We start from the raw sequence: 15,766 nt of genomic DNA on the forward strand, positions 1-15,766 counted from the left end.
AGGTTCAGTTTTATTCCTAAGAGAGTGATGAGTGTCATGATGGGGTCAGTTATTGGGTGATATGGAAACTCACATAAGAGGTCTATTATCTAAACAGGAGCAGGGAGAAGAGTTGGAGAAGACTTCCTGAGAAAAAAAATCGCACCTGACCTGTGATCTGCTTTACATAGCAAAAAGCAGAAGGGAAAATCCTGGGCTTTCTGAAGAATTAAAAGTTTCTTGGAGGTAGAGCTTAGGCAGGGAGGTGGGCAATAGAAAAACATAGAACTTGGGTCTAAGTTAGTACTGGGTCTTGTAAATCATGTGAAGGAGTTTGAAATCTTCCCTAAGGGCTGAGCCATTCAATGGTTTTAAGCAGGCAAGTGAAATGGTCAGATTTTCATTTGAGAAACATTCCCTTGGCTTTGCAGTGGAGTGATGGGTGGAAGTGGAGCAAGGCTGTAGGCAGAAAGCTAGTGAAGAGGCTGATGCAGCGCCCAAAGGACGGGATGGGAAACTGAAGGATGATCATTGAGTGGGAATAATGCAAAAGGATAGAGATTTGAGACATAAATAAGGGAGGGCTGATAAACTTCAAAGTTGTCTGATTTGGAGATGGTGGGAGATGGAAAAGAAATGCATACAAGTTTCTGATTAGGACATCTGTGTGGTTGATGAGCACATTCATTTAGGCAGAGAAGTGTTTTGTATATTTGCTGTGGAGGGTCAGGGGGTGTGTTAGGAATTCAATCTGGGGCGTATGGCATTTGAGGTGCAGATCGAGTACATATCAGGACATAGACAGAATTTTTTCATTCATTTGACAAATATTTGTTTAGCCCCTACTATGTGCCAATCACTGCTCTGAGAGCTGGTGATACATCAGGGAACAAACAGACAAAGATCCATGTCCCCACGGAGTTTCCATTTGAATGGGAGGAAATAGACAATGAACGAAAAACACAATAAATAAGCAAATTAGATACTAATTTAGAAGGAAATAAGTGTATGGGACAAAGAAAAAAATAAATTAGAGTAAAGAGGATTGGGAGTTCTGGGTATATGGGGGCACACAGGGAAAGATTCAGGTAGAGATTAAGAGTCACAAACAAATGGGTGTAACTGGGACCAGGAGGAGGCATCCATAGAGAGGGAGAAGCTAAAGAGAGTGAAGAAAGAACAATTTTAAGAGCATGTGGTCCCTGAAGAGGCAGGAGGGGATGAAATCCAAATAGAGGGATTGGCCTTCTATAGGAAGATGGTCACATTTTACATCATAACAAGAAAGTCATGTTGTAGGACTTTCTCCTTAGTTCAGCTAAAAGCCGGGTTCTTGTCACAAGGCCATAAAATATTAGGCTCACAGACACTTTGCAAAGTGATAAAAATAGAATTTATTGGGTGAAAGGGGAAAAAAGGGAAACAGGGACTCTCAGCAAAGCGAGAGTCCTCCCAACCCGTTTCCCGCCTCACAGATTGAATCCCAGGTACCACCTCAGAACAGGAAAGGCCAGGCTCCTCCCCACTATAAATGAACTTCCCAAAGCTCCACCCCAGTACACACTTCTCCCAGGGCACAGGCAGTTGAAGGTTCTGCTACGGAGCCCTTTTCTACTTAACTGTCTCAGTTGTAGGAAAAGATGGGACAGATGCAGGTAAACTAACAGGCTTATTGGTTGGGAATTCAAGGCATTCTCATTTAAAGTTTCAAACATTTCTATAACTTATCAAATTATTAAAAGACATCTAAGAAGATGGAAGATGGAAGTGGCAGAGTTAGAAATTTGATGAGAAGATCTGAAATAAAAGTGATGAGCAATAAGAAGAGGGTTGGTTGACTGAGATATAGGAGACACCCAAACAGATCTGAAGGCTCCACTGAGGCTTCCCCCAGGAAGAGTGCTGGATTCTCCAGTCTGGGTTAAGTGATAGGGTTCCCTGAACTCTATCAAGCACTTAACACCTTGCGTTAATCCCATTTACCTTGTATGTTAATCTGTATCTCTGAGTACTGTGAGTTCCTTGAAGGTAGGGAACAGGCCTGTTTTGTCATTGTCCAGAAGGATGTCTGTCATACAACTAATGTTCAATACATATTTGTGGAATAAAAGCACATATACATACCTGAATAATAATTAAAGATTTGATATATCTTGGGGAGAAAAAAGAGATCAATAGGATGAAGCTAGGTTTGTCTGAGATGGTTCAAATTCCCACTTGGTATTCTGGCATAATTGTTAACAGCACCTTGCTTTAACTCACAAAAATAGCCCAGTTTGAATGATAAATCATATGATGATTGTAATGATTATATGATATTTACATATGAAGGAGAAGTAGGATCTGATTTTTCCTAGTTATAGAATGGGGTAAGTAAGCAGGGAATAGCAATTTTTATCCCACTGAATAAACGATTCCTACCAGTTGTCTTCACAACCAAGCTATCACAGCCCTTCAAAGAGGTGTTATTAGGTTGGAGAAACTGGAACTTCCATTTGATAATATGGGCCAAGTGACTATCCTTCTGGAATCTTAAGAAAGACTCATACTTCTTAACTAAGAAATTCAGTAGAAGATTTGGAGCAACGGAAAAGATGCTTAGGAAAACCAGTTGGCAGCCTTGAAAAATGAATCTTGCTCTGCTAGCTGGCTCAGCTTCATCCATGATAAATCCCCACAGTCTCTACATGGCACATTAATTCTTTTCAATCTGTTCCACTGTTTCCTTTATGTTAGAAATATATTTGTATCAAAAAAATTCATATGTTATTATCCACAAGAGGCAAAGGGTTAAGAGACTGGGTAAATCAAAGGATAATTGTTTAGAGAACGAGTAGTTCAAAATAGAAAGCACAGAGCCATTAGAATACTTGTAATAACCAAGACAAAAACTCAGAATGGAACAATCAGCACTCCTCTTGTAAACATTGCATTGTTGAGGATATTTTATGGGCAGATTCAATTCAAACGTTAGGCCAGTGGTTCTCAACACTGCCCACACATTAGAATCGGCTAAGAAGCTTTTGAAAAGTAAAAGACTCATCCCTCATAAACTCTGATTTAATTATCCTAGACCAGGTCTTGGACATCTGTGTATTTTAAAAGCCCTTCAGGTAGTTTAATTGCATGTCCAGGGTTGAGAATCTCTGCTATGGCTATAGCTGGAAACCAGCTGTCAATTGTTCATTATCACAAATGTCATAGAAATACCTCTCAACAGAAAGTGGTCATTGAGTTTGGCCGCATTAGTCATTCTCATCACAAGATGGAATTTGAGGAAACTATTTGAAACATTCCTTATATGTTCTTGACAAGTTGTATTTAGGAATTTCTCTTCCTTTTTCAGTACTTGAAGCTTTTATCTGAATTACTTTTTGCTTACAAAGTTTAAGACGGACCTTGAATTTTCAGTTTCATTTAAAATCACGAAGAGAATTCTTAAGGGAGTATGTAGTCACCCTGTGGAATGCTCCTCTAGAGAACTGCGGTTTTCTCTTCATCTTTGAAACTACATGTCTAATTCCATGTTATTAGACATTCCATTAAAAATGCTTCTTATTCACTCTAGTGTTCCTTTCTGATGCTCGTGGGGTTTTTTTTGTTTGTTTTTTGTTTTTTGGTTTTTTTTTTTTTTTTTTTTTTTTTTTGCTATTTTGAGGAACTCTTCTATTCATTCAGTCGCTTAATAAGAGTCTACAACATGCCAAGCACTCTGAAAGGCACTCAAGAGTCAGTGGCCAAAAACAGACACAGTTCTGCATTTCAGAGAATTTACAGTCTAGTGAGACACCATAAATATCACCCAAAGAATGGGAAGTTTGCACTGTGATAATTAGTGAAAGGAGTCTGTAGTGATATATAGTGATATCTCACTATATATATCCCTGTATATATACCATATATATACATATGTATGGCAGATTCAATTCAAACTATAGGTCAGTGGTTCTCAAAATTGCCTACACATTAGAATCAGCTAAGAAGCTTTTGAAAAATAAAAGTACTTGACTCATCCTTCATAAACTCTGATTTAATTATCCTAGACCACGTTTAGACATCTGTGTATTTTAAAGGCAATAGAAGAGTTCCTTTAAAATGGAAGAGTTCCTCAAAATCGAAAAAAAAAACAAAAAACAAGAAAACACAAGCATCAGAAAAGAACACTAGAGTGAATAAGAAGCATTTTTAATGGAATGTCTAATAACATGGAATTAGACACGTAGTTTCAAAGAAGATGAAGAGAAAACCGCAATTCTCCAGTGGAACATTCCACAGGGTAACACCATATGTATATATATCCCTATATATACATATGGGAAATTTTAATCAGGGAGTTTGGGGAAAGTTTCTGAAGGAAATGACAGTTAAATGAGAACTTAGGATAAATAGGAGTTAACATACAGGAAGAATTCAGGTATCACGAGATCTGAAAAAAAAGTAGTAAGTAATTTTAACATAATTAGGCAGAATCTATGAGGGTTATACATGTTGCATGATCTGGGAAACCCATAACAAAAAGTTACGTCAAAAATAGTATGTTTGGGCCGGGCGCGGTGGCTCAAGCCTGTAATCCCAGCACTTTGGGAGGCCGAGGCGGGCGGATCACAAGGTCAGGAGATCGAGACCACAGTGAAACCCCGTCTCTACTAAAAATACAAAAAATTAGCCGGGCGCGGTGGCGGGCGCCTGTAGTCCCAGCTATTCAGGAGGCTGAGGCAGGAGAATGGCGGGAACCCGGGAGGCGGAGCTTGCAGTGAGCCGAGATCGCGCCACTGCACTCCAGCCTGGGCAACAGCGTGAGACTCCGTCTCAAAAAAAAAAAAAAAAAAAAAAAAAAAAAAAAGTATGTTTGAAGTTTACAACCTTATTAACTTTCTATTTTGTCTTATTTTTTCTGACATTCAGCTACTTGTCTATAGATGCAACTCTGCAGCAGCTCGAATCACACTCCTTCTACAATTTGAGTAAAGTGACTCACATGTAAGTACAAGGAAAAGTGCAGCATAGACCTAAGCCACAACCACTCTTGACTGATAATCTTGGGGCTCCAGATGGCAGTGGGAGCTGGTTTCTAGATTGTGAGTCAAAACTTCCGTCTATGATTAAATTATTAACTTGTTCTCATTCTCAATTTATGTTAATTCATCTTCATTATACCTCAATTCCATAGTTGGAAGTTAGACAACATGAAAAGTTCTGTTCTTGAACCACTATCTGTTCTATTACTACTGTGTCAGCATATTTTGTTGATGTGAATGTCAGTGAGACAATAAGTACTTACTGAGTAACTACTTGATTCTATGGTCTGTACAAGATTCTACAAAGCTGGCATATTTTCCTTAATTCGGAAAGAGAAGAGTTGCTTAGTGAGATTAGGACAGTAGGGAATTTAATAACCTTAGTTCTGGGGTGGGTCAGAGTTGGATCTGAACACCAGCATCTCTGCCTACTCCTTATCTCGCCTTGGACAAGTCATGTAACCTTTCCTAGCCTCATTTGCAAAATAAGTGTAATAAGAGTTGCAACTTCATGTTTATCATAAATATTGAATTATATCTAGCAAATGAAAACCAGTCAATATACCTCAGAATAATTTTTCTATTTCTCTAGTAGATTACAATCTATTAAAAGTGTTACATAAATAATCACATTGCATTATTTTAAGCAGCTATGTATTAGTATTATTTTAAGCAGCTATGTATTACTAATCATTAACTCGATTTTCTTGATGAAGAAACAAAAATACTTATCTATAAATACTTAGTATATCCTAACATTACATTAAACATTGCATGAATGTTATTTGTCTGGTTATTATTTAACCCTTAAAACAACCCTGTGAAGCAGATACAATTATTTCCATTATTTATATAAGAAAAACATAAATGCAGAGAGGCTAAATATGTTTTCCTTGGTCGAACAGTTACTAAGGGATAGGGCCAGAATCATTATACCATAAATGTATTACTTAAAAATTATTCCCTATCCACTACATTAAGTTGCTTTCAAGAATATTGAGGCCCAAGATACTGCTTCCAAGTATGGTAGGCTACCTTACATCAGATCAACTATTTGTCTGAGAATAGCTTAAGGAGCTGAATCTTTTTTAAAATGTTTGAAAATATTAGAGTGTTATGAAAACAGTAAGAACTCAATGGGCAATAAGCAAATCCCAAAAACATCGTTTGGTTATTTTTCCCCTTCAGGTATTTCCTGAATTGTAAGCAACAGCTTAAGGGCTAAGAAGCTGACCAGAGGTTTAGCATCTATTAGGGCTAGGAAAATCAAAATTTGAGTTCAGGGCTTGCTAAGAAAGATTGTTCCTAGTAAACAATCCAGGGTTTTAGTTGAGATCACTGAAGAGCTTCGTCTTAGAAGTATGGGAAAACTGTGAATAGATCAGCCCTTGCAAAGACTAAAACCTAGCTTTGAATCAATCAAAAATAACTCAAAAGTTTGCGGGGCAAAAAAATCAAGAGAAGAAGATAGACAACAGAAAATGATCCTTAGGAAGTTCAAATATTGGAGTTATCAGACACAGACTTTAAAATAACTAGCATGTTCAAAAATTTAAATGACAAGAGAGAATTTCAGAATAAAACTGAAAATGATAAAAAAGATCAGTTGTAAACTCTAGAATCTAAAAAGTCAATAACAAAAATCTAAATACATGAGTTTTACAAGAGATTAGACAGAGCTCAATGGAGAATTAGTAATCTGGAAGATAGGTCAGAAGACTATAATCAGTCTGAAGCATGGAGAGAAAGAGAAAATAAGAAATATGTAGCACAATAAAAAGTCTAGCATACCTATGATTAAATTATTAACCTGTTAGATCCCAAGAAAAGAGAGAAAGAATGAGAGAAGCAATATTTGAAAGAAACTTTCCAAAACTCTTAAGAGACACCAAGTCACATATGTTAGAAGTACTGCAAACCCCAAAAGGATAAATATGAAGAAAGTCACATCAAGCCATATCATAGTAAAATTGCTAAAAAACAAAGACAAAAAGAAAATTATAAAAACCAGCAAGGCTGGGTGCAATGACTCATTCCTGTAATCCCAGCATTTTGGGAGGCCGAGGCGGGTGGATCACAAGTTCAGGAGATTGAGACCATCCTGGCCAACATGGTGAAACCTCATCTCTACTAAAAATACAAAAATTTGCTGGGCATGGTGGTGTGTGCCTGTAATCCCAGCTACTCAGGAAGCTGAGGCAGGAGAATCACTTGAACCCGGGAGGTGGAGGTTGCAGTGAGCTGCACTGCACTCCAGCCTGGGCAACAGAGCGAGATTCCATCTCAAAAAAAAAAAAAGCAGCAAGAAAATAATAAATAATACTTTCAAGAATGTAACAAGACTAATAGCTGACTTTTCAACAGAAATCATGGAATTTATAAAACAATAGAAAGATATTTGTGAACAACAAAACAGCAAATATCTGCCAGACCAACCAGAAGATTATTTAAAATTAGAAAAAGATAGATACTTCAAGCAAACAAAAATTGAAAGAATTTATTACCATTAGACTCATATTAAAGGAACTACTAATGGGAATTACTAAGACAAAAGTAAAGCGATTCCACATGCTAACACATTTCTGTGCAGGAAGAAATGAAAAGCAACAGAAAAGGTCAATATATGGGTAAATATAAATGAACCTTGACTGCACAAAATGAAATAATGTCTTAGGGGATTTAAAATACTGTTCTTTGCTCTGCATGATAGTGTGGGATCATAAAATTGTGCTAACTGAACGTGTATTAAGCAATCTTAATAATCAATAAGAAAAATTGTGTTGTGACTTCTAAAAGCTTTTATGAAAACATTAAAATTTCTCAGTTATAAATAGGAAAAAATAATAAAACTAATATTTCACATACTGTAATTGTCAATATTAGAAACACTTACAAGTAAAATGCTTTACTGCTTTGTAAAAACTTACCAAGAGTAGCTTAGACAGTGCTTGACCTTTTATCTTTATTATATAAGTTACAAGAGAATATCTTTTCAATACCCTGGGAAATTGTCATACTTCTTTCTAAGTCTAGATTAGCTTCCATCATTTTATCCTTTGCTTTTTAAATATTATAAAATATTTTCAAGTGTTTCTTTAATGTGAATTTTTTTTTTTTTTTTACCGTCATTGTATCTTTTGGGACATCTTTATCCTTTGCATCCATTTTTCTCCCATCACTAAGTTCCTCTGATTAAATATCTAGAGTTTCTCAGCCAGCCTGGACAACATAGTGAGATCCTGTCTCTACCAAAAAAAAAAAAAAGAAAAACAAAATTAGCTGAGCATGGTAATGCAAACTTGTGGTACCAGTTACACAGGAGGCTGAGGTGAGAGGATTAATTGAGCCCAGGCATTCAAGGCTGCAGTGAGCTATGATCACACCACTGCACTCCAGCTTGGATGACAGAGCAAGACCTGGTCTCTAAAATAAATAAATAGTCTCAGATGGTGGTATCAACTTTTCATGCCAGTGATTTATTCTATGATTCCATTTGGATTTCCTTTCAGTAACATTACATTTCATTTCTTTGCTTCATTTTCATCTTTATTGGTAAATTCACTCTTTCAATTAGCCATTTTTAGGCAATGTCATATGAGGTGATTACTGGGAAACACATAGGAAACACAATGACATGCTTTATTGTTTGTGAATGAACTGAGCAAGAGATGCCCAGTGAGCAACCATCAATGACTTTGAAAGAGAGATGTAGTTGGTCACCTATTATAATGCGCATCTGTTATTTACATAGTGATCTGTGGACTGAAGAGCTGGCAACAAAGTTTGTACTTTATTCAGTGATTAATAGTTAATATACTATGGCAACTGAAACTTGAGGGATGTTGTTGAGGACAGTTATCATTTACATTTGATTAAACCATGGTAACTGAACTTCATGTGTATTGGAGCCATGCAAAGTAGAACTGCTTGTATGCATAGAATTAAAATATGCAATAGCTTTTTTAAAAAGTATAGGACATTATAAATAATGTTAAAGTGTTCTAAGCGTCTTTGAATTATTTGAGAAGTGGTGAAAGTACTAACTGAAATTAAACTTTTATAAATCATAAATAAATGTTTTAACTCACAGGGCAGCTACTAAAATGCTTGTAGAAGACTGGATAACTAATAGGCTAATAGTAGTGGGGAATGAAATAATGAAATTAATTAATTAATACAAAAAAAGCAAGAAATTGGAAGAAAAAGAGAGTTTCTGGAATAAATAGTAGATTTAACTCCAAATAATCAGCATTTACATTAACTGCATTAAATGTATAAGGACTAAATACTCTTAAGTAAAATATAAAGATTGATTGGTTAATTTTTAATACTCGCTGTATGCTGCTTACAAGAGACATTTTAAACATTATACAGAAAGGTTGAAAGTGAAAAGAGAAAAATACATAAAATGCAAACAGTAACTAAAAGAAAACTGATGTAAATATACATATATATAAAGCATAAAGCCTTACTCTAAGGGAGTAGAGTACTTCATAATGATTAAAGGAATCACTGTATAAGATATACTGATTCTAAATTTAATGTCTGTAAGAGCATAGCTTCAAACCGTATAAAGCAGAAACTGGTAGATCTAAAAAGATAAACAAAAATTGGCAATCATAGTGAGAGCTTGTTTTAATATAGTTTTATCAATAATTGATAGAACAAGCACACCAAAATAGTAAATATACTGATAAAAATTAAAAGATTTGAACATAATTTACAAACTTGATTATATTGACTTATAAAAAATATTGTATCCAACAACTGCAGAGTATATATTCTTTTCAAGGACACATGGAACATTTGCTAAAATTGACCGCATGTGGGGCCATAAAAGTAAGTCTCAATAGATTACAAAAAAAATTAAAATCAGCATGTAAATAACCTAACTTCTAAATAACTCTGACTTCTAATTAACCATAGAATTAAGGAAGAAATCATAATAAACATTAGAAAATAATTTTAACTAAATGATAATAAAAATATGACGTATCAATACCTGTGGGATGAGTCAAAGTCATGCTCAGAAGAAAACATATAGCCTTAAGACAACATATATTAGAAAAGAAGGCTAAAAATAAATCATTTAGTATCCTTCATAAGAAGTTTATAACAGAGCAGTACATTAAAACCAAAGAAAGTAAAATAACACTGAGACCCAGGAAGGCTGAGGATCCCCAGCACAGTAAAGACAACAATAGTCTACAAAATTGAAAACCAAATCTTCTGACTCCAAATGTGATATCCATTTATCAAACCATTTTGCTTCTTTGCCCCCTCACCAAAAATAAAATCAATTAATTTGTAGTGAAGTCCTATATAAACCCTACTGATCTTAAAAGCAGTCATTTCGTTGTTGTTGTTGTTTTGTTTTTGTTTTTGTTTTTGAGACGGAGTCTCGCTCTGTCACCCAGGCTGGAGGGCAGTAGTGTGATCTTGGCTCACTGCAAGCTCCGCCTCCCAGGTTCACGCCATTCTCCTGCCTCAGCCTCCCCAGCAGCTGGGACTACAGGTGCCCGCCACCACTCCCGGCTAATTTTTTGTATTTTCAGTAGAGACGGGGTTTCACCCTGTTAGCCAGGATGGTCTCGATCTCGTGACCTCGTGATCCACCTGCCTTGGCCTCCCGAAGCACTGGGATTACAGGCATGAACCACCGTGCCCAGCCTCATTTTGTTTTTATTATGACCTTTTTTCTCACAAAGATTCCAGTTGTTATTTATAAATTTTTTTAAGTAAATATTCAGTTGTCTACTCTGAGCAAAAGTGTTAACTTCCTAAACCAAAGGAAACTATTAAATACAGTAATTAAAAAGAGAATGAGTTTAAAAATAAATTATTAAAAGACCATTTGCTTATATACTTGAGATATTGAGAATCTAATACCTTAAAAATTTAAAGAATAATGTACCTTATATTCTTCAAATGTTTCTCATAGGTATCTGACATTATTGTCTGCAAATGGTTTTGGTCAATAGAAAAGATTAGTGAAGATTTTTGCATGCATGTCACCCAAATGTTTAATACATTTGTTTTATAATCATTTATTAAGCAGTGACTATATACAAAGCATTATAACTTTCATGAGAAAAATAGAGCTGAAAGATCACTCATCTTTGCTCAAGGAATTGAGAATGGTTTTGTGGGTATAAGGCATGAAACTGAGTATCAGTATAGAACGATTTGTTTAATTTATACACCACATAAGTACCATCGACCAAACTTTCCTGGGATTCCTCAGTATAGAATTAAAGCCCTCAGATTTGTTTAGGAAAGAGAGCTCTTTATTGTGTTGGATTTGCTGCAAGAATAGATATGTAGGTACTAAACTTATGAATAGACATTTCAAATGCCAATGCATATTGCCAGCATTTATTGAAAAGCTCCAATGAGGACTACATCAGCAGTAAAATAACACAATGTTATTCCATTTCCTAAGTGTGTTTTCTTTCTAAGCTGCCCTTCGAAACCGACTTTTTTTGGTCCTGTGATTTGGTAAATAGAAAGCTGAGCAGTTAGTTTACCATTGCCACTTCTAATTATCCCTGCCAGTACCTGTCCAGTCTTACGGAGCTCTATATACATCCTCTGAGATGGCTTCCCAATTCACATTTAGATTTTGTTCTGTGATATGAATTAGAGTATTAGAACGTAAGCACTCTTTAGTCTAAAGCTGCCTCCTTGTAAATTTGGCCTAAAGGCCTCTCTGTACACAGTGAACTATAACCTAACTGGGTATGTGAACAGACCACAGACAATAACTTACTTTTTTACCAATCACTGAGTTTCTGCCAATCACGGGTGACCAATTGTTCAAACAATGTTCAAATAAGGCAAATACTGAGCTATAACCAATCCAGCTGCTTCTATACCTCACTTCTGTTTTCTGTATATCACCTTCTTTCCACTCCCACCTCCAGAAATTCTCTATCACACAGCAGCACCAGAGTCTCTCTGAACCTATTCTGGTTAGGGGGCTGCCTGATTCATGAATTATTCTTTGCTCAATTAAACTGTTAAATTTATCTAACATTTTCATCTTAACAGTACTGACATTAGGTCTGTGACCTAGAACTGTCACTCCAAAAACAAAAAGCTATTCATTCAATAAATACCGTATGTTTAACACAGTTAAACCTGTGACCACTGCATCTTAAAAGGCTATATGCAAGATTCAAAATAGTAGATCATTCTGTTCTTATTCATACCCTCTTCCCTTGGCCTCTGTGATATCAAAATCCTGGTTGGACTCCTACCATGCTGGTCAGTCTTTCCTATCATCTTTTGCTGGCTGCTTCCCCTTCCCCACTTAAAATTATTGGGTTTTCACATGGCCCAATCCTGTGTCATCTTCTCTTTTCACTCTACCTTCTCCTGCTATGTGATCTTATCTAACAATTCCCAAATTTATATATCTAGTTCAGGCCCTCCTTCTTAGTGTTGGTATATACCTATTGGTCTATTTGACCTCTCTTCCCAGACGTCTTACACATATCTCACATTTTATATCCAAAACTGAAATCTTAATGGTCCTCCTGAAATCTACTACTCCAATGTATGTTGCATCAATAAATGGCAACTTCCTTCATCCTGATGCAAATCCCAGATACCTGAGAGGTATCACTATACCTTCTTTCCTAATCACCCACTTCTACTCCTTCACCATGTCCTGTTGATTCTACTACCCTAATACACAGAAAATGTATCATCTTCCTCTCCACTGCCACCAACCTTATTTAAGCCACCATCATCTCTTGCTTGAACTATAATAATTTTATATCTTAACTCCAATTGAGTATTTCCAGTTGATCTCCTCTAATTCAGCATCTTCACAGCAGCCAGAATGATTTTTCTTGAATAAAATCCAAATATCTTAACATCCAGGCCCACAAGTTCAGCTGGTTCCTGCCCACCTCTGGGTTCTCATCATGCTCCACTCCTGCACACCTGTGTTCTTTGGTTTTTTAAACAATCCAAGATCTTTCTCATCTCAGGGTATTCACATGCTTTTGCCTCTGCCTAGAAATCTATTTCTCGCCCTCTCTCTGCCTAGTTAACTCTACTGATTATTTTTTCAGCCTAATTATGACCTACACAGAGACACATACCCTTCAGGCCACTCCTGCATTTAAGTTAGATCCCCATTTGAATCTATCCTTGAATGCTTTTTGGCTTAGAACTTACTAAAATTTATTACGACAATGCAGATATTTGATTATAAGAAGTCTCCATAAGGCAGGATGCTTTGTGTGCCATTCACCTACACCAAGCTGTGAGGAAATCAAACTAAAACGAACAAAAAAGTGAAACAATGTATTCTGAACATGGGTTTTAACAATAATGAATTGGAAGAGTAGGCTAGTCTGAATTAATGAAAAATCTGACAGAATGTTTAGTATATGTGTGTACACACACATATGCACACATATATGTTTAGCCAACCTTAATTGAGCATTTGCCATATCCCAAGCACTACACTAATTGCTCAACACATATGTACTCATTTAATCCTCACAACAATTCTCTAAAGTAGTTACTATCATTTTACAGCCAAAACAACTGAGATTCAATAACTACATCTTTATATTTAAAATGCATTTCATGTAAACATCACAGAATTGGATCTTGCTTTTATATGCAGCCTGAAAATCTCAGCCTTTTAATTGGAGTGTTTAATCCATGACATTTATTGTAATTATTGATATGGTTGGATTTCAGTCTACCATTTTCCTATTTGCTTTGTCTTCTCTGTTCTTTCTTCTTTTATCTCTCCTTTGTCTTCTTTTGGATTAATCTAGTTGTTTTTGGTTTTATTTATTAATATTGTGATCCATTGGCTTTTTAGTCCTTTGCAAATGTTTTTGATTACTCCAGAAATTATGATATGCATCCTTAACTTATCACAGTCTACCTAGAAATAATATTATATTACTCTGTAATCATGTAAGAACCTTTAGAAATTCAAATTCCATTTACCTTCTTCCATCTTTCATGCTATTGTTGTCATATATTTTATTCCTATATATGTTATAAACCTCATAACACATTATTATGTTAACTTTAATTTGAGTAAAGAAAAAAAAAGTCATTTATGTACACTCAACATATTTAATATTTCCAGTGTCCCTACCCTTCTGTAGGTCCAATTATTTCCCTTTAGCCCAAAAACCTTTTAGTATTTCAGTGTGGTTCTACTGGCAGCAAATTTTCTGAGGTTTCATTTACTGAAAATATATTTTATCTTAACATTTGAAAAACACTTTTGCTGAGTATAGAATTCTAGCAAAGCCATTTTTGTTTCAGCCCTTTGAAAATATCTTTCAATGTCTTCTGGCCTTCTTTTTTTCTGATGAGTAGTCATATCCATGTTGTTATTCTCCTGTAGGTAAAGTGTTTTTTCCTCTCTGGTTACTTGTAAAACTTTTTCTATATCTTTACTTTTCAACTGTTTAATCATAATATGCCTAGGTGAGTTTTTTTTTATATTTATTCTGCTTAAGGTTTGCTGAACTTCATGGATTTATGGGTTGCTGGTTTGTTTAAATTTGAACATTTTTTCTAATATTTCAATAGAGTATGTTAGAAGTGATACAATGCCAGTTCTAGTCTCAGTCTTTAAGAGAACTGGCAGCTTTCACTTTATATCCTTGGAACCCTGAACAACCATGTAAGATGTCCAACTGCACTGATGGAGAGACCATGTGGGAAGATCCTGAGATCCTGGGATGGAGAAGAGCCTGGCTGAGCCTAACCTTCTAGCAATTCCCATCAAAAAGCCAGGCATAGAAGCACACCCTTTTGGACCCTCCAAATTGTTCCAGACACCAGCTGAATAACACCCGGTGATCCTGGTGGAGGCTACATAGAGCAGAAGAATCACCCAGCTTAGCACTGCCTGGCATCCTGATCCACAAAATTGTGAGCTATAATAAAATGTTATTTTAACCACTTAATCTGGGGTAATTTGTCATGCACCAATAGGTAGCCAGAGGAAGTAGCAATTATATATCAGTTAACAATGGGTAAAGGCATTGAGGATTTGTAAGAAAAAAATACAAGAATGGTAGGCTCTCCATGAGTTATTCAGGATCCTAAGTGGATATAAATCATTTCCCCTGGGTTGTAACTTCAGCGAGGATACTGTTTGGACTGAAAAGTATGCATGTAATAAAGATTTATATCTGCAAAATGATGAAACATTGGACAATTTCATTTTCTGTTGTACTTTCTCTATAAGAAAGTCAATAACATACAGACTGCTGCTATTGTTACTCCTAGTAATAATAGTTACCGAGTTCTGAATGCCTTTTGTGGGCCCACACTTCACGAAAAGTACTTCACATACACTGTCTCACTAGTTTTTACCAAGCCTTAGTTTCTGCTATGTGAAATGAAGATGGTAATACATACCTTGCAGAGCTCTTTCCAAAGTTTTCTTAGCTAAGACATTTCAAACTGAGAATTTGAACCAAAAAATGTCTGCCTCCAAAACTACTACAATGCCATAAAATCTCCTTAATTAAAATAACTGCAATAATTAAAGAAAATGCTGGCCAGGCGTGGTGGCCCACACCTATAATCTCAGCATTTTGGGAGACTGAGGCGGAAGGATGGCTTGAGCCCAGGAGTTTGAGACCAGCCTGGGAAACACAGTGAGACATCATCTCTATGAAAAATATTTTTAAAAATTAGCTGGGCACAGTGGCACTTGCCTATAGTCCCAGCTGCTCAGGAAGTTGAGGCAAGAGGATCACTTGAGCCTACAA

At 36.0% G+C, this 15,766-nt stretch overlaps 1 protein-coding gene across 1 annotated transcript in view; it reads left to right on the forward strand.

The window, feature by feature from the left end:
• The window catches only part of TSHR (thyroid stimulating hormone receptor), a 176,925-nt gene that overhangs the window by 102,933 nt on the left and 58,226 nt on the right, over window positions 1-15,766 (forward strand). The window contains exon 3 of the mRNA XM_015454060.3: window positions 4,885-4,959. Within this exon, the coding sequence (XP_015309546.1) occupies window positions 4,885-4,959 (75 nt within the window). The remainder of the gene's footprint in view (window positions 1-4,884; window positions 4,960-15,766) is intronic.

Source organism: Macaca fascicularis, chromosome 7 (genome assembly GCF_037993035.2).
Source record: "Macaca fascicularis isolate 582-1 chromosome 7, T2T-MFA8v1.1".
In the NCBI taxonomy this organism is placed as follows: domain Eukaryota; kingdom Metazoa; phylum Chordata; class Mammalia; order Primates; family Cercopithecidae; genus Macaca; species Macaca fascicularis.